The following is an 18,855-nucleotide window of genomic DNA, read 5'->3' on the forward strand; positions in this document are numbered from 1 at the left end:
TAGAAACAAATCAAGGCAGGGGCAGAGAGAGAGAGAGAGAGAGAGAGACCTGCAGGACTGCGTCACCACTTATGAAACTCCTCCTCCTAGGTGGAGACTGGAGGCTTGAACCTGGGTCCTTGTGCATTGTAATAAATGCGTTCTACCAGGTGTGCCAATGCCTGGCCCCAGTTTTACATTTCTAATATGTCAGGCAGGTGTTGGTTAAGTGTCAGAGGGACAAATGAGCAGACTCTGACTTCTCTCACTACCTGACCTGACTGGTGACCTCACACCAGCTCCTTCAGAAACGCTGCCCTGTGGCAATACCCTCTGCGGATATCCAGCTACCTGGTGAACATACAAACACTATCTCTGGGACTCGTTCTAGGCAGCCATTTTCATTTTATTTTATTTTATTTTAATAGGATAGAGAAATTGAGAGGGCAGGGGGAGATAAACAGGGAAAGAGACACATAATTCTTTTTTTTTTTTTCTTTTTTTTTTTTTTACCAGAGCACTGCTCAGCTCTGGCTTATGGTGGTGCATGGGATTGAACCTGGGACTTTGGAGCCTCAGGCATGAGAGTCTCTTTGCATAACCATTATGTTGTCTACCCCCATGACACATAATTCTTGCTTTACCACCCACAAGGATGGGGAGTAGGGGCTTGAAATGGGGGTCCTTGTTCACTGTTATGTGTGCTCAACCAAGTATGTCACTACCCAGCCCCAGTTCTTAGTGTCTTACAACATCAAAGGCATGAAAATGTCTATTTCACAAAGGCTCTGTTAACTAGCTCTGTTATCTGGCAGTACCTAGATGTCCAAAGACCTGGGACTTGAGAAGAGCGCCCAGTCAGGATAGTAAACATTTCCTGAATTTACACCACTTTTCAGAACAAATTAAACCAATCATCCAGAATTAGAGTTAAATAGATGAGTTCCAATTTGATGACTTTGGCTACATTGTTGAAGCTAATATTCAAATTCCAGATCCTACAAGGGAATTGAGATTATCTAGGCAGCTGGTCTCTTGTCTCCTTGGCAACCCTTAACTAAAGGTTAGTCTTCAGAAGCATGTCATGCTATGTTTTTTTTTTTTTTTTTTAATTTGCTGATTTACTGGAAAAAGAAACCAAGAAGGAAGGGGAGATAGAGAAGGGAAAGAGAGAGATACCTGCAGTACTGCTTCACTGCTAGTGAACCATCCCCCTTGCAGGTGGGAGCCAGGGGCTTGAACCCAGGACCTTTTACATTGTAACGTGCGCTCAACCAGTTGAGCCACCCAGCTCACCCCCCTTTTTGTTTTGTTTTTTCAGTCAGTGAAAACATGACTAGCAGCTCCTTATTCACTTAAATCTAGGGCCACTCTGGCACCTCTCTTAGAAGTATGGTTGGATTCATTTGGATTTTCTTTCTTGTCTGAAATCTGTAGACCAGAAACTTGTTGCTAAGTAATCTGAAGAAATCAGTGACCAATAACATGAAGAGAAAAACATAACAGATTCACGGCTCAAGGGGTGGTGTGCAGGACAGGCAACAAAAGATAGAGCTCTGTGACCTTGAGTTTTGTTTCTGCACCTCAAGAGGGTGTTTGCTACAACTGAATCTTAGTCAAGTATCTGTAGAGACCACTCTATAAATGAAATTGCCGGGAGTCGCGCGTTAGCGCAGTGGGTTAAGTGCAGGTGGCGCAAAGCACAAGGACTGGAGGAAGGATCCCGGTTAGAGCCCCCAGCTCCCCACCTGCAGGGGAGTCGCTTCACAGGAGGTGAAGCAGGTATGCAGGTGTCTGTCTTTCTCTCCTCCTCTCTGTCTTCCCCTCCTTCTCTCCATTTCTCTCTGTCCTATCAACAACGTCAATAACAAAAACAATAACGACAACAACAATAGTAACTACAACAATAAAATAACGAGGGCAACAAAAGGGAATAAATATTTTTAAAAAATGAAAAAAAAAAAAGAAATTGTCAGACCGGTCTTAACACAGCTTACTGCAGTGTGGCTACCTTATCATTTATTCTACATGACAAAATTGAACCACTACCTAGTCCTAGGAAGAGGAAAATGAGTCGGAACAATCAGCTGTGTGTATGTATCAAAAATGTTTTGTTAGAGTCATCAGTAAGCATTACCTTGGATTTCTCTGACCCACAAAAGATTTCCATATTTCACACTTAATTAAAATACACATATCCTATAAACTTTAATTCAGATGGTGAAGAGGATATATATATGAAAGAGACACCAGACCACTGGTCAGCTCTGTTGTAGGATGGAACTAAGGATTGAACCTGTGACCTCTAGATTTCAGGAGTGTAATTGGCGCTCCAACAGGGAGAACTCTCTCCCCAACCTTAAAGGCAGAATCGTAGGGTGAGTGACATTACCAAAGTACTGAAACTATACTTAGACATGACATCGAAGTGATCATGTCAGGCACCTCTTCCCCTTGTGGACTTTCATTTTTCTATTGAAATCCATTGTTAATGGACATAGAAGAGACCAAGTAAATAAATACAGAAGGGCCAGTATATAGCCTACTTGGATAGTGTGTTGCTTTGGCATGTACACAACCCAGATTTGAACCTGGTCCCTACCACACACTGAAGGGAGTGTTTCAGAACTGTGCTGTCTCTGCCTCCTTCCCTCTCTCTTCTTTCTCTAAAATGAATAAATAAGATAGAAGAGAAAAGACCTTAAAGCATAAAATATGGGGGGGGCTGGGCGATAGCCCACCCAATGGAGTGCACATAGTACCATGTGTAAGGACCCCAGTTCACACCTCCGGTATCCAACTGCATAGGGGGGGGAGCTTCATGAGTGGTGAAGCAGGTGTGCAGGTGTCTCTCTGTCTCCCTCTCTATCTTCCCCACCCCTATCAATTTCTGACCTTTCTATCAGATAAAGAATAAGTAAATAAAAGGAAAAAAATGGCCGCGAGGAATAGTGTTTTGTCATGTAGGCACCGAGCCCCAGCGATAACCCTAGTGGCAGTTTAAAAATGTGTAAGATGAGGGGGACAGGTGGTGGCGCACCTGGTAAAGTGCTCACATTACAGTGCGCAGGGACCCAAGTTCAAGCCCCTGGTCCCCACCTATAGGGGAAAAGCTTCATGACTGGTGAAGCAAGACTGCAGGTATCTCTGTCTCTTTCCCTCTCTCTATCTCTCCTTCCCTTCAATTTCTGTCTCTATCCAATAACAAAATATTAAATTTAAATGCATACAATGTAAATATCTTTCAACCTCCCCCCCACATACTTTACTAAGTATATAGTATTAAGCTAAGACTTTGTCTATAGCTCCATATAGTTTTTATTTATTATTATTATTATTAGATAAGACACGTCTACAAGAATCAGGGAAGATGTCATTCAATGCTTTCCCTTACAGATGAAAATCTGGAGAAAGTTAATCATCCAAGGCTGTAAGACTGACTAGTAAGGCTCTGTTAACAAAAGTACCAGTTTCTCTCTTGTTGAGTTTTCCTTAGAATCCCAGGTAAGGGGCCAATTGGTGGCGCACCTGGATGGGCACACAGTGGTACAATGTGCAAGGATGCAGGTTCGAACCCGGGGTCCCTATCTGCAGGGGGAAAACTTCGTGCGGTGAAGCAGTGTCACAGATGTCTGTCTCCCTCTCTTATCACCCCCTTCCCTCTCAATTTCTGGCTGTTTCTATCCAGTAAATAAAGATAATTATTTAAAAATTAAAAAATATATATCACAGGGTAAAAATATCAGCTTCAAACACTGCTCTGTCAGCTTTCTCAATCATGATGTAAAAGACTAGGAACTTTAGGGAGTCGGGCTGTAGCGCAGCGGGTTAAGCGCAGGTGGCGCAAAGCACAAGGACCGGCATAAGGATCCCGGTTCGAACCCCGGCTCCCCACCTGCAGGGGAGTCGCTTCACAGGCGGTGAAGCATGTCTGCAGGTGTCTATCTTTCTCTCCTCCTCTCTGTCTTCCCCTCCTCTCTCCATTTCTCTCTGTCCTATCCAACAACGACGACAACAACAATAACTACAACAATAAAACAACAAGGGCAACAAAAGAGAATAAATAAATAAAATAATAAAATAAATAAAAATAAAAGACTAGGAACTTTAATGATTAAAAAAAAGTTGGAGGGGTGGTAGCGGAGCAGGCTGAACGCACAAGGAGCGAAGTGAAACACAGGGACCTGCGCAAAGATCCGGGTTCGACCCCCATTCCCCAGCTTCCCACCTGTGGCGGGGGGCTTCACAAGCGATGAAGCAGGTCTGCAGGTGTCTTTCTCTCCTCCTGTCTTCCCCTCCTCTGTCCTATTTCTTTTTGTCCTATTTCTCTGTCCTGTCCAACAACAACAACGGCAACAAAATGGGGAAAATGGCCTCCAGGAGCAGTGGGTTCGTAGTGCAGGTACTGAGCCCCAGTGATAACACTGGAGGCAAAAAAAAAAGAAGTGGAGGATGGGGATCTGGGTAGTGCTGTACCCAATAGCACGTATTATCTCGCTGCTCAAAATCCCCAATTCAAACCCTCGTCCTCACCTGCAGGTGTCTCTCTTCTCCCCACTCTAAATTCCCCTTCCCTCTCAGTTTCTCTGTCGCAATCAAAAAGAAACAAGGAAAAGAGAGAAAGAAATTAGAATGGGGGTGGGGGCTGGGCGTTAGCGCAGCGGGTTTAGCGCACATGGCATGGCCCAAAGCGCAAGGACCTGAGTAAGGATCCCAGTTCAAGCCCCCGCCCCCCACCTGCAGGGGGGACGCTTCACAAGCGGTAACGCAGGTCTGCAGGTGTCTATCTCTCCCCCTCTCTGTCTTCCCCTCCTCTCTCCATTTCTCTCTGTCCTGTCCAAAAACAACAATAATATCAACAGTAACCAGTAAGGGCAACAAAAGGGAAAAAATAGCCTACAGGAGCAGTGGATGCCTAATGTAGACACTGAGCCTCTGCAATAACCCTGGAGGCAAAAAGAAAAAGGAAATTAGAGTGGAACCAGGAAACATGCACAGGGGTAGTGCACCAGACCTGCCTGAGGCCCTAGAGGTCCAACTTCACACTCTGGTACCACTACATGCTAGAATTGATCAGGGCTCTTTCTCACCCTCGTGAGAAAGATTTTCCAAATCTTTGGAAACGTTAGAGAATGGGCCGGGTGGTGGCTCACCTGGTTAAGCCCACATAGTACAAAGCGCAAGGACCAGTGCAAAGATCCAGGTTCAAGCCCCTGCTCCCCACCTGCAGTGGGAATGACTCATAAGCGGTGAAGCAGGTCTGCAGGTGTCTTTCTTTCCCACTCTGCCTCCCCTCTCAATTTCTCTCTGTCCTGTCAAATAAAAATGGAAAAAATGGGGAGTCGGGCGGTAGCACAGTGGGTTAAGCGCAGGTGGCACAAAGCACAAAGATCGGCATAAGGATCCCGGTTCCAGCCTGCGGCTCCCCATCTGCAGGGGAGTCGCTTCACAGGTGGTGAAGCAGGTCTGCAGGTGTCTGTCTTTCTCTCCCCCTCTCTGTCTTCCCTTCCTCTCTCCATTTCTCTCTGTCCTATCCAACAACAATGACAGCAATAACAACAACAACGATAAACAACAAGGGCAACAAAAGGGAAAATAAATAAATAAATAAATGTAAAAAAATTAAAAACAAAAATGGAAAAAATGGCCTCCAGGTGGAGTGGATTCATAGCACCGGTACCACGCCCCAGCAATAACCCTGTAGGCCAAAAATGCAAAAGGAAAATTACAGGATGGATTCATGATAAAATCACTAAGTGGATACAAACTGCTAATGAATTAGAGTGATGAGAATGAGATTGTAAATCACGTAGAATACTTCTAAGATAAGAGAGAGCACAGAGAGTCCGGCGGTAGCGCAGTAGGTTAAGCGCACGTGGCACAAAGCGCCACAGGCGGTGAAGCAGGTCTGCAGGTGACTGTCTTTCTCTCCCCCCTCTCTGTCTCCCCTCCTCTCTCCATTTCTCTCTGTCCTATCCAACGACAGCAACAATAACAACAATGATAAAACAACAAGGGCAACGAAAGGGGAAAAATGGTCTGGGGGGGGCGGGTGGTGGCGCACCCGGTTGAGCGTTCATGTTACAGTGCTCAAAGACCTGGGTTTGAGCCGCCTATCCCCACCTGCAGGGGAAAGCTTTACAAGTGGCGAAGCAGGGCTACAGGTGTCTTTCTGTCTGTCTGTCTGTCTCTCTCTTTCTCTATCACCCACCTCCCTCTTGATTTCTGGCTGTCTCTATCCAATAAAGATAATTTAAAAAAAAAGAATTACTTTTAAAAAAGTGAGCATAACTTTCCTCTTAAGGGAAATGCAGATTAATGCAGTTTTAACATATCATTGTATCAAAGCCCCACAAATTTTAGTATGTATTACCACTAAGAGTATAAATTACCTTTCTTTTAATCTTTATTTTATTTATTATTAGATAGAAACAGAAATTGAGAGGGGAGGAGGAGATAGAGAAGGAGAGATACCTACAGCCCTGCTTCACCACTCCTGAAGTTTTGCCCTTACAGGTGGGGACCAGGGACTTGAACCTGAGTCCTTACACACTGTAATGTGTGTGCTTACTCAGGTGCGCCACCTCCTGGCCACTAAAAGTACCAGCTAGTCTAAGCTATCAACCCTGAAGATATAATTGCATCATAAAGAGACTGTGTGTTTAATACGTACATATATGTATATACCAGCATAGTGCTCCGCTCTGGCTAACAGTAGTGTTGGGGATTGAACCTGGGACCTCAAAGCCTCAGGCACTAGAGTCTGCCCTCATAACCTTTAGACTATCTTCCCCACCTAATACATAGTTGTTTTAAGCAAAATACGGGAATAGCCGAAAAGTCAGATTGAATTAAGTCATTATCCATGCAGTGGGTGGAATTCTGAGACTACTGAAAGAACCAAGGTTTGATTTTACGTTGTGAAATAATCTCCTATATAGACATATGTTTAACATGAGATACAGAAGATTATACATATTGTATGGGGTGGGGTGGGTGAGGGCTGGAGCAGGATTCTCTCACTATGTCAGTATGACTATGGAGAGACCAGAGGCGTCGCAAAAACTCGATCCTTGAATTGCTCTGTGTCGTGTGACTGGCAGCCATGAGAGACAGCATTGTACACTTCGTAGTGTTGTGTTTTTTTTTTTAATTCTGCAAATGTATTGCCTATTTTCTAAAATATGCAAAAAATGTTTTTAAAAACTACATGGGGGAGTGGGGGTAGATAGCAAAATGGTTATGCAAAAATACTCTTGTGCCTGAGGCTCCAAAGCCCCAGGTTCAAGCCCCTGCACCAAAGTAAGAAGGGGGGGGGGGGCTACATTGGGGCTGGGCGCTGGTGCACTTGGTTGAGTGCACGTCACAATTCTCAAGGACTTGGGTTTGAGCCCGAATCCACCTGCATGGGGAAAGCTTTGTGAGTGTCAAAGCAGTGCTGCAATATTCTCTCTCTCTCTCCCTCTCTCTCTCTCTCTCTCTCTCTCTCTCTCCCTCCCTCTTCCTCTTGATTTCTGGCTGTCTCTATCCAATAAAATAAAGACTTCAAAAACTAGAAAAGTCCAGGGCAGCTGGGTTTGGTGGCTCAAGGGTTGCTAACCTGGGGTCCTGAGTTTGATCCCTGGCACCACATGTGACAGAGTGTTACTCTGCTTCAGACTCATCAGTACACAAACCATCTTTAAGCTGACACCTGGGAAGACAGTGCAGGGAGTAGCACACAGGGCTTGAGTGCAAGACTTCCCAGGTTCAATGCCCGACACCACCACCAGCCAGAGCTGAGTAAGGCTCTACCCAAAACAAGAACAGAATGTTGATAAATCTTTCATTTGATGCAGGTATTTATGGTTATGCTACAGACTCCTGAAATTAAAGCCCATTTTGTCAAAACTTTAATTCCAGGGCCGGAGAGAATTCACTGGGTAGGGCCCCAGCCTTGCACTGTGTGTCTGAGGCTCAAGTCCCATCACCACTGAGAGTGCCATGGTGGTGTCTCTGTCTCTCTAACTGGTGGCTGAAAAAAAAAAAGAGTTAAGATAGAAAGCAGAACAAATTGTTGGCTAATCATGAACCTAAAGGCAAGAATATTGCAGATGAAGATTTGGGGTTTCCGTTTTGGAAAAAACTAGGAGGTCTGTTTCATGTATATTCTGGGGGGGCTTTGTTGTTCTAATGCCACTGCCACTCTATCGCTTCGAAAGGGGCTGCATTCTTGTATTCTTCTCTTCTTGGTATTCCACTATCAGCAGAGCCTCAATTATATGCACACCCATCAGGTTGTTGTTAAGTGGTTATGAATTAAACACAGCCATCTCCAAATTATCATAATGCATTTTAATTACTTTTTAAATTTTATTATTGGAGATAGAAAAGTTGAGAGGGGAGGAGGAGATAGAGAGGGAGAGAGACAGAGACCCCTGCAGCCTGCTTCACCACTTGTGAACCTTTGCCCCACAGGTGAGGACTGGGAGCTTGAACCATGTCCTTGCACGCTGTAACGTGTGCGCTCAGCCAGGTGCACCACCATTGGGTCCAGGTGGTGGCGAACCTTGTTGAGGACATCTATCACAATGCCCAAGGAGCCCCTGGCTCCCACCTGAAGAAGACCTGGGAAAGTTTAACAAGCACTGAAGCAGTGCTGCAGGTGTCTGTCTCCCTCTGTACCTGCCTGTTGGTTTGCTTCTAAATTCTGCTTCTAAGACCCCTTCTGTTTCATTGGTTTAATCACCCCTGCTTAGCACTGTATTCTATTTACATAACCACTGTTAACTAAGCACCGCCCTGCCTCCAGGGCATTGGTTTAATCCTCACTGTTTTGCATGCTTTTTCCTTCTCCCCACCCCCTATCCTACCTACATCTTCTTCGGACCTGACACTTCCGCCTCAGGATAAATAAGGACAGGATTGTCATTAGAGATAGCTTAGATTGTGCTGTGTTCCTCATGACTAAAGACTGAACTGCGTACCACTCAGCCATGAGTCCCTGGTCGTCTCTCTCTCCCGCCCGCGAAGCTAGCCCGGCATAGTGGCGCCCGAACAGGGACTGGCACCTGCCCCTCCCTTCTCCTTTGATTTCTCCATCTCTATCCAATAAATAAATACTTAAAGATTCATTTATTTTTTTAGTATCTTTTTGATAAAGACAGTCAGAAATTGAGAGAGAAGGGGGAGAGGGGGAGAGAGAGCGAGAGAGACATATGCAGCCCTGCTTGACCACTCACAAAGCTTTCCCCCTGAAGATGGGGACCGGGTGCTTGAACCTGGGTCCTTGAGCACTGTAGCGTGCACTCAACCAGTGTGCCACCACCGGGCCCCTAAAGAGTCATTTATTTTTTAACAAGGAGAAGCTGAGACCACACCATTCAGCACAACCAGGGTTATGTGCTATGGTGAACACTAAGAATGTTGACCAAGGCACAGCTCAGCTCTGGCGCATGGTGGTGCAGGGGAGTCAACCTGGGATTTGGTAGTCTCAGACAGGAAGGTCGCTTGCATAACCATTCATGCAGTCTCCCTTCGCCTGTACTATACGGGTTAAAATAAACGTTAAATCTCTCGGGCCTGCTGAATGGGCAGATTCAGAGTGGGAGGAGGGGTCATGAAATGCTACTGGAATCTGGATACTACTGCCACTTACCAGCTCAACAGTTACTTCAATTCCAGACAGCTCATTTTCCTTAATACTCATAGGAAGACTTCCAAGACCTGCGGTTGATGAAAAGGCTGACAGATTAAGAGTCAAATGAGCTAGTGTACTGCAAGCTATTAAATATGAACTCACATCTGAGGGTGTGACTAGACTCCCGTAAATTTTATTTGAGACTTGGGGTTACATGTGTATTACACTGAGTTAGATCTATCTTTTGAATTCTCAATGTTTCTGTGCTTCCAATGAATTTTTTTTTTTTACTACCATCAGGGTTGTTACTGGGGCTCAGTGCCAGCACTATGAACCCACTGTACCCAGCAGCCATTTTCCCCCTCTTTGTATTTGATAGACAAAGAGAACTTGAGTGGAGGGGGAGACAGAGGGGAAGAGAGAAAGACACCTGTGGACCTATTTTACCACTCATGAAGCATCCCCACTGCAGGTGGGGAGCGGAGACTCAAACCCGGGTCCTTGTGCTTAGTCCTATGTGTGCCTAACTGGGTGTACTAGCCCCCCCCCCCCAGCCCCCTGAAATGAAGATTCTTTTTTAAAAAAGAAAAATATTTCCTATTGTTGCCCTTGTTGTTCTATTGTTGTAGCTATTATTGTTGTTGTTATTGATGTCATTGTAGTTAGATAGGACAGAGAGGAATGGAGAGAGGAGGGGAAGACAGAGAGGTGGAGAGAAAAATAGACACCTGCAGACCTGCTTCACTACTTGTGAAGCGGCTCCCCTGCAGGTGGGGAGCCGGGGGCTCGAACTGGGATCCTTACACTGGTCTTTGCACTTCGCACGAAATGAAGATTCTTAAGAGTAGCACTGTCAGAAATGTTTACAGATGCTGTTTATTTTTAATATTTATTTACTTATTATTGGACAGAAAGATAAGACACCTGCAGCCCTGCTTTACCACTCGAGAAGCTTTCCCCTGCAGGTGGGGGCCAAGGGCTTGAACCTGGGTCCTTGTGCACCTTAACGTGTGCATTTAACCCGGTGCACCACCACCTGGCCCCTTCAGATGCTGTTTTACAAATGCGTACACAATTTTTATTGAGTGGCTGTGTCGCCAGCGTTGCACTCATCTCCACAGAACTGAGCACTTCAACACCCATCCCTCCGAGGGCTTCCAGTCTAGACCTTCAGACAGGAGACTGCAGAGAAGCCAGAATAGTGCCGTTTGTTTGGAGGTATGGTGGGACTGGGGGGTCAGATGTTGCAGAGCCCAGAGCTAAGACTCCCAGGTGCAGCATTGAGTTCCCAGGAGACTGTGGGATAACACAAGCCAGAAGGAAGAGTGTGTGTGAGGAAAGGATGTGGAATAGGAATCTGACCGACCTAAGATACATGAGTTAAGCCAGCACCTTTTTAACATGAAATCCTTTGAAACAGGCAGCCAGAATAGGGAGGATCCGTGGGTGCCAGCACCCTCAGGTGCTGGCCACCATGTAATCTGGACAACTAAAACTCCCAGCAACAAAACCAGGCAAGTTGAAGAGCTCTAGGGGAACAAAACAAACCAGCTCCAATACAGTGCCTATGTATATAACTTCAGGCTGACTTGTACTTAGCTGTTGTGTATTTGACGTGACTGGACATTACCACGTTACTGGAATTTCAGTGAGATAAGTCAAACACGTGAATGTGCCCAGAACAAAGCAGCATTCACAAGGGGGGGGGGGGTGGGCAAGACTCCTTCATTCTTTGTCTCCTGGTAAATCAGTGGGCATGTTAAAACAATCAGGCTCCTTACTGTGTGCAAGAAGGACCAGGTTTGAGCCCTGGGCCACCACATACCAGGGAAGCTTCATGCAGCTGTGCTGCAGTATCTCTCTGTCTCTCTCTATTTGAGGTGGGGAGGCGGCCACTGGGAGCAGTGCTGGTGGCAAAAAAAAAAAAAAAAAAAAAATGGAGGAAGGTTTGAGAAAAAAACCGAGTTCCAGCAAGCTCCGTAGATCAGATGGCCTCTGGTATTCACAACTCTAATGTTTGGGAGCCTCACAAGAAAACTTGCCTTTTTCTTCTGCACGATTAATTCCACTGAAATTAAAGCAAAGCGGTTTACTTCTTTTTGTTTTCAGCATGCTACAAATGAACACTGATGAGAAACTGAACTTGCCTGACGGGGATAACGCAAGCTGCCCGTTGAGTCCCATTAAGATGTGCCTTAACCGTCCCGTTGAATGGAATACGGCGAGCTGCACGGTTCATAACCAAAATCTCAACGGCGAAGAAAAATAAGTGGCAGTTCCTCTTCCACCCTTATTTGGTACGTCAGTTATTCTTCCCGCTGAACAAGAAGCATTTACCAGTTGATCCTGAAATACTTCCTGTCCTGTGATTTGTCTTTATATTAAGCCATTGGCATTATCACTTAGTTCTATCCTTTGGGTGTGGGTGTGTTTTTCACCAGACCATTGTGGGATTTTGCAGAACAAATGGACTTTGATGTTTCTCTTTTTAATGGTATTTTGTGAATTCTTTATGCCCTAAGTTTAAATACATACTTGTCCCCAGTTCTGGGTTTTTTTTGTTTGTTTGTTTGTTTCCTGTGCAGTTTTAATATAGAATGCATTATGTGGTTTAGAAGGCTAGTATCGTAAAGACTTGTGGTGATGACCTGCCCGTGGACAGCTGTGTAACAGGTGGATCCCAACTACCTCGAAGCAAAACGGCAAAAGGCAAAGGTATCTCTGTCAAGTTATATACGTACAGGAACATCATCGGTTTGTCCAGTAGCATGTTTCATTCAAGGAGAACTGAGCTGCTCAGTTCCCTTCTTCTGTATTTTCAGCCTCTAAAGTCTGTGGCACAAAACGGTATGTTTACTCTTCGGCAAAGCTGTGCCTCTTCCAGCAATTTTGTTTCATTTGTTACCAGTTTTGAATGAAAACTGGTGAGTGGGCATATATCTGTTGGCCCTAACGAGTTCTAGCCATTGATTTTCAAGTGTGAAGGAATGCTTTAATATCAGTCATATTCCTTACATTTAACAGTGCAAAGCATAGCTGCAGCAGTGGTTTGTGAAACTGCCATCTAAAACTTGAATAGTAAGAATATACTAAGGGACTGGTGGTTGATTTTATTTTTCCCATGCCAGAGAAAGCAAACTTTGGTACAGGGGTTCATGTGAATACATGAGACCAAGTCTCCTTCCTCCCTCTTCCTTTGAAAAGCCTAGGTAAGAGGTCAATGGGATTTTGTTTGTTGTTTCTAAAGACTTTTCCTAATAATACATTTTAAAATCCTTATGTCTCCCTGTCTTCCCCCTCCCCACCCCCAGAATTTTTTGGACAGGGACTTAAGGCATCTGAAGCACAGGAAAAGACACAGAGCCAACAAATGAAAAAACAATCATTTACTTTTCATTGTTTTATATAACCACCATATCTGCCTTTTCCTTTATAAACATTCTTTGTAACTTTCAGACTCTTTTCTAATTCTGAGTTTTATAAAGCACTTAGATGTATGTAATATAGCAATCTGGTTTCAAAAAGCACAACAACCTGACTTTTGCTCTATTTTATCACCTAGCTATGTGACCTCTGGTAAATAAACCTAAAAAATAAATAAATAAATAAAAGCACAATTATGAAAAGTAGATCCAATAGAGCTTTTCTATTCTGAGTAATAACGAGAAAAGATCATAATCAAAGCGATAAACAAAGGTTGTTTTGTTGGTTGTTGTAGAAGAGACTGATTTTAATGGTGTGAGTCAGGTGAATGCCAACTGCAGAAGACAGATGAAGCTGACAAGGAATAGTGCTCGTAATTAGTATGTAGAGGACTTTCTGTCATCTTTCCCCACTAGTGCTATTTTTTTATTATCCACAATATATTTTGTTATGCCAAGAGCATAGAAAACGACTTCGTGACTTTGATGGATATGAGCAAGCTAGAGCTCTACTACGTGGATATTTTAAGAAGAGAAATTGCCCAGGCAGGGAACATTATCAAAAATATTTTTAGTATAGGAAACAAAGTTATCAAAACCTGACTGCTGGGTAGACTAGTTTGTTATCCTACACCTCCTCCCTGCCAGTGAGCTCTTTCCTAAAGAATGAGTGGCACTACTTTTGTCCTTAAGATGTTGCTTTTTCAATGTGTGAAGAGGTATTTTTTATCTATGTTGGAAAGACCCTAAGTCAGTCCAAATGCAAGCTACTAGCCAGTTATGCTAAAGAACTATCTATAATGCCCCGACCCTGTCATGTGAGCGTTCACAGGCATCGCTGGAAAAGCTGCCTGACAAGCCGGATTCCTCAGCCCATCTCAGGTCCTGATGGAATCTGTGTGACTGTGGTGCACACACTGTCCTAGTGCTGGGACACAGGCAGTGTATCACAGACGTGTACAGCACAAAGTCTTGTAAGGCATCAGGCTTTTTCTGATTTGGACACAAAGGTAAAATTTATTAAAGATCTAAAAATAAAGGGGAAAAGAAAAGAGAAAGAGAGAGACAGAGAGAGAGAAACGGTCTCCACCTTCTCCTAACTTGTATCTTCACTGAGAAGGTGGGCAAGGTTCAGCTTGCTTTTTTCGAGCGCTGCTGTTTTGGCTCGTCTGGGTAACCTCATCTTCATTTGTGATACCGGCTCAGGAATGTCAGGATCACTAGAAACAGATATTGAAAACACACAATTTAAATACAAGCGTTAAGGCTAGGATTTATTTAAAAATAAAGCATTGTTTCTGTCATTTTATCATTGCGTGATAATGATATCCAAATTCCACTCATCATGTTTATAATTAAAAATCTCAAAACCAAAAAACAGTGACCGCTTATCCAGCCAAGTGAACTATGGAAAACCTCACTGATTTACTTTAGGTCTGTATGGAACTTGGGTGTTATATACAGGAAAAATAAAAGTTCATAATAATGAAACTTATAAGTAAGCAGGGAGCACTTAACTGCCCAAAGGTTTGGAGAGCTCAGAGTGAAGACAGATGTATTCTGATGTGGCAAGAAATTCCTAAAACCCTTTAACAGGATCCCCCTAAGTTATTTCAAATGAAAAAAAAAAAATTAAAGAAATATACTAAAGACACACATTATAACTTTACCGATAAAGCTACAAACTTCCTGTTTCCAACAGTGACTCAATCTGGCAGAAAGGAAAACTAAATAAATGTTATGCTACATCCAGATTATAGGCAGAATTGTTCTATCATTGTAAATGTAGGGAACCCCCTCCCCAAATATAAATCTCAAGGAGTTTTGTTACATCAAAAATCAAAGGTCACACATCATCATGCCACTAGAATACGTGGAAACAGGATCTGAGGAAACGTGTCAAAGATGGCCACCTACTAACGGCCACGCCAGCTAACAGGAACAGCACACAAGTCAGAGGAGGCGAAATGCTCTCAATAGTGAATTTCAGATTACATAGCCAACAGACAGTTAAAGCTTTCACCAATTATCTTGTTAAATGGTGAGTTTCTCTGTCACAGTAGAAGCAAACTACATTTTTTTTTTCCTACTTCAAAATAGTTAAAACCAGAGAGTTAGTCCTCTGTCAGTTGTCTGGACGGGCGTGTGGATATACCTTTCAGAATCAGCCTCCACAGTCTGGCGTCTTCGGCTCGTCCTCACTGAGGCTGTCACTCTTCTCCGTCCTTAAAAGACAGTGTAGCTTATAACCAGCTGCTAATTGTTTTTAACCGAATTTCTGGGCTACACAAAACCTATTTCCTAGAGATCTTATTACCAGTTGTCAACACAACAGAGAAAAGGAACCTAAACAACATTAGTTTTTTGTTTTTTTTTTTGGTGAGCTCTGATAATAGACATGGGAAAAAACAGGAATCAGAGTCAAAGTTTTAACTGTATTTGTGGGAAGGAAGCATAAAGGAAAACAAACGTGTTCTCTCCAGAGCAGAGAGCCTATACTATAGCTATACCACAGGTGTGGGGGGAAGCTGGTACGATTTATTTAAGGTTAGAAAGGCATATTCAGTCTGCACACATGTTCTAAGGAAATAGAAGTTTAGTCAGGAAGGTAATGATGGTTCCTTGTAAAATATTCAAATGTGTGAATCAATGTATGTGTCCTGATACATACTTCAGTATGAAAAGGAGAGACTAGCAGTATGCTGAGCTGTAAAAAGTCTACTTGCTAGAAATTGCCAAGATGACATTTGGCCTGTGAAATGTTCTTCCTGGATAAGAAACACAGCATACCTATGTAAATGAAGTTTGAGCTTCTTTTTTTTTTTTTTTTTTTTTCTTTTAAGGTGGCAGACATACTAACTAGAAAAAATATGCTCAAAACCAATTGATCAGTTTAGAATGACCTATTCTACTTATTAGTATGAGGCATTAGGCTTCCCTCCCCACCGAAATATATATATACTGACTTATTTAATTCTGAAATTTCTTAGGCAGTTATAGCCAGGAAAACTTTATTCAATAATATGGGGTTAATTAGGAACAGTACCCAGCAATTTGCTTTTAAATAACTGGCCACAAACAATATTGGGCCGGGTTCCATTTAGGAAAGGGGAAAAAAAAAAAGGAAATCAAAATCAAAATATACAGGGGCCTCCAAAATATTTTTCAAGGATGAAAATAACCGTTGGCTCATGGGTGGGATTATTAGCGCTCTTTACATTAGTTTGCTTGAATGCATTTTCTTATTCTTCTGTAATAAGCATGCATTGCATTTGTAATAAGAAAACAATAAAAAAATAAAAAATGCCTTGAATTTCTTTCTTTTTTTTTTTCCAAGTGACCCCCCCCCCCCCCTTCAGTCTACATTTACTTTCTAACAAGTCGTGGTGCTAGGAAACAAAATTAAAATAGAAAGAAAACAAAAGTCCAGAAAAGCACTGGGGCTGAGGGTAAGGAGAGTGTGTGTTTAAATGTGTAAAAGAGAGTACAAACTAGTGACAATATAAACTTATTGTTGAACATCTGACGGTGAAAATCCTAACTGAACCCCAATAGCTCCTATGCAATAATCTTTTGCATCCAACTTCTTTCATTCAAAAGCAGTTGGAAAGGAGACAGGTAGAGGCACAGCGCACAGGTCACCATACACAAGGACCTGAGTTTAAGTCCCCACTCCCCACCTGTAGGGGAAAGCTGTGAAAACAGGCCTGCAGGTATCTTTCTATTTTTTTAATATTTTTATATGTATTTTATACATTTTTTTATATAGTTTAATTTATTTATTATTGGAGAGAGACAGAAACTGAGAAGGGGAATCGAGAGGGAGACAGAGAGACACCTCCAGTCCTGCTTCCCCACTTACAAAGCTTTCCCCCTGCAGGTGGGGACCAGGGGCTTAAACCTGGGTCCTTGCACCCTGTAATGTGAGTGCTTAACTAGGTGTCTTTCTATATAGCTTCCACCCTTCTCAACTTCTCCTCGTCATATATATATATATATATATATATATATATATATATATATATATGCAGTGAAAAAAGGAAAAAAAAGCTGCTAAGAGTGCTGGATTCACAGCCCCGGTGATAACAATAAACAAGAAATCAAAGTATCTGGGACAGTAATGGCATTTTAGACTTCAGCCTATCATCTGCTGAGAAATAAGGTAAAGTTCAGGAAGCCTAAAACATTTAAAATTCTTTATCCTTGGGAATAAAAGACATCAAAACTTACAAAGTAAGTATTTCATTGGAAAATAAGGCTTAAAAAAAAAATTGTCACCAGAGTTATTGTTGGGGCTAAATATCCATACAATGACTCTACTGCCACTTCTGTGTATGTGTGTTGGTATATATATAATTATTATTACTATGGGAGTCAGGCAGTAGCTCAGCTGGTTAAGCACAGGTGGTGCAAAGCGCAAGGATCCTAGTTCAAGCCACCAGCTCCCCACCTGCAGGGGAGTCGCGCTTCACAGGCGGTGAAGCAGGTCTGCAGGTGTCTGTCTTTCTCTCCCCCTGTCTTCCCCTCTCCTCTCCATTTCTGTCTTATCCAACAATGATAACACCAATAACAATAATAACTACAACAATAAAACAACAAGGGCAGGGAGTCGTGTGGTAGCACAGCGGGTTAAGCGCAAGTGGCGCAAAGCACAAGGACCGGTGTGAAGATCCCGGTTCGAGCCCCCGTTCCCCACCTGCAGGGGAGTCGCTTCACAGGCGGTGAAGCAGGTCTGCAGGTGTCTGTCTTTCTCTCCCCCTCTCTGTCTTCCCCTCCTCTCTCCGTTTCTCTGTTCTATCCAACAACGACGACATCAATAACAATAATAACTACAACAATGAGAAACAAGGGCAACAAAAGGTAATAAATAAATAAATATTTTAAAAAGAATTATATTTTAAAATAAATAAGTATTTATTATTATTACCACCATCACCATTTTTAACAGAAACTTGGGAAGCCTTCCCCCAGCAGGTGGGGACCAGGTCCTTGTGCAGTAATGTGTGTGCTCTACCAAGCTTGCCACCGCTCGGCGAACCTACAAGACGAGAAGGTGGCTCAGTGAGTCGAGTGTATGCCAGTCATGTGTGAGGCCTCAGGTTCAGTTCCCAGCACAGGTTTTCCATATACCAGAGCAGGGCTGCTATTTTCACCTCTCTCTGCCACAAAGTAAATAAATCTTTAACAAGCGAGTTAGCCCACACATACACTACCTCTGTTAGTCTTTCGATGAGTGGATTTTGTGGCATGGGTTACTTTTACATCCTTGAGAGGAGTCATATATGCTTCTTTATCCATTTCTGTTAAAGGAAATAACAGAACAATGTTAATAAGAGCTCACCTCATGAAATGGTTTAATGATCTTTCTAAATCAATTATTCATACAATAGAAATGGCAACTCGTCTCGCAGCATCTATTGAAAAAGTTCAAATTCGGTGTTCCAAAAAGACACGAATGTGAAGAGATTAGCACGCAAAACTATGATTGTCATGTGACAAGGCCATCGAGCAGAAACCAATCACTAATATGCTTCCCAAAGCAAATTCATTAGAACAATTTTCCTTTCATTTTTGAAATACCAGCAACTACCCTTTAGGAAAAAAATGCAAGATGGAAAAAATGAGGTGGAAAGGACAGGGTCAGAGATCTTCAGGGAGCCTGCCGGCTATTACCATCTTCATTTTGAGAGACAGCCAGAGTTGTGTTGATGACCTGTGTCATTCCTGTCTGGTCAGCACAGTCTTTATTTCCCTTTTTTAACTGAATCTTGATTTTCTCCAAAGCTCTCAGACATGTTCTGTCTTTTACTTCCTATAACAGGAAACAAGATCAAA

At 43.1% G+C, this 18,855-nt stretch overlaps 2 protein-coding genes across 6 annotated transcripts in view; one reads left to right on the forward strand and one right to left on the reverse strand.

The window, feature by feature from the left end:
• LCORL (ligand dependent nuclear receptor corepressor like) overlaps positions 1 to 12,142 on the forward strand; it is a 146,994-nt gene extending 134,852 nt beyond the window's left edge. For 4 of the 5 annotated variants that reach the window (XM_060188280.1, XM_060188282.1, XM_060188283.1 and 1 more), the window contains one exon: positions 11,708 to 11,855. In XM_060188280.1, the coding sequence (XP_060044263.1) occupies positions 11,708 to 11,721 (14 nt within the window). In that variant the 3' untranslated portion in view covers positions 11,722 to 11,855. Of the gene's footprint in view, positions 1 to 11,707 lie in introns of all 5 variants that reach the window. The other variant, XM_060188286.1, reaches the window with a different exon arrangement.
• A 1,866-nt stretch (positions 12,143 to 14,008) lies between these two features.
• The window catches only part of NCAPG (non-SMC condensin I complex subunit G), a 40,363-nt gene continuing 35,516 nt past the window's right edge, over positions 14,009 to 18,855 (reverse strand). The window contains exons 19-22 of the mRNA XM_007517878.3: positions 18,694 to 18,832; positions 18,234 to 18,320; positions 15,176 to 15,245; positions 14,009 to 14,240 (exon numbers count right to left, since the gene is read on the reverse strand). Coding sequence (XP_007517940.1) covers positions 14,117 to 14,240; positions 15,176 to 15,245; positions 18,234 to 18,320; positions 18,694 to 18,832 — 420 coding nt within the window. The 3' untranslated portion in view covers positions 14,009 to 14,116. The remainder of the gene's footprint in view (positions 14,241 to 15,175; positions 15,246 to 18,233; positions 18,321 to 18,693; positions 18,833 to 18,855) is intronic.

This window comes from Erinaceus europaeus, chromosome 3 (assembly GCF_950295315.1).
Source record: "Erinaceus europaeus chromosome 3, mEriEur2.1, whole genome shotgun sequence".
In the NCBI taxonomy this organism is placed as follows: domain Eukaryota; kingdom Metazoa; phylum Chordata; class Mammalia; order Eulipotyphla; family Erinaceidae; genus Erinaceus; species Erinaceus europaeus.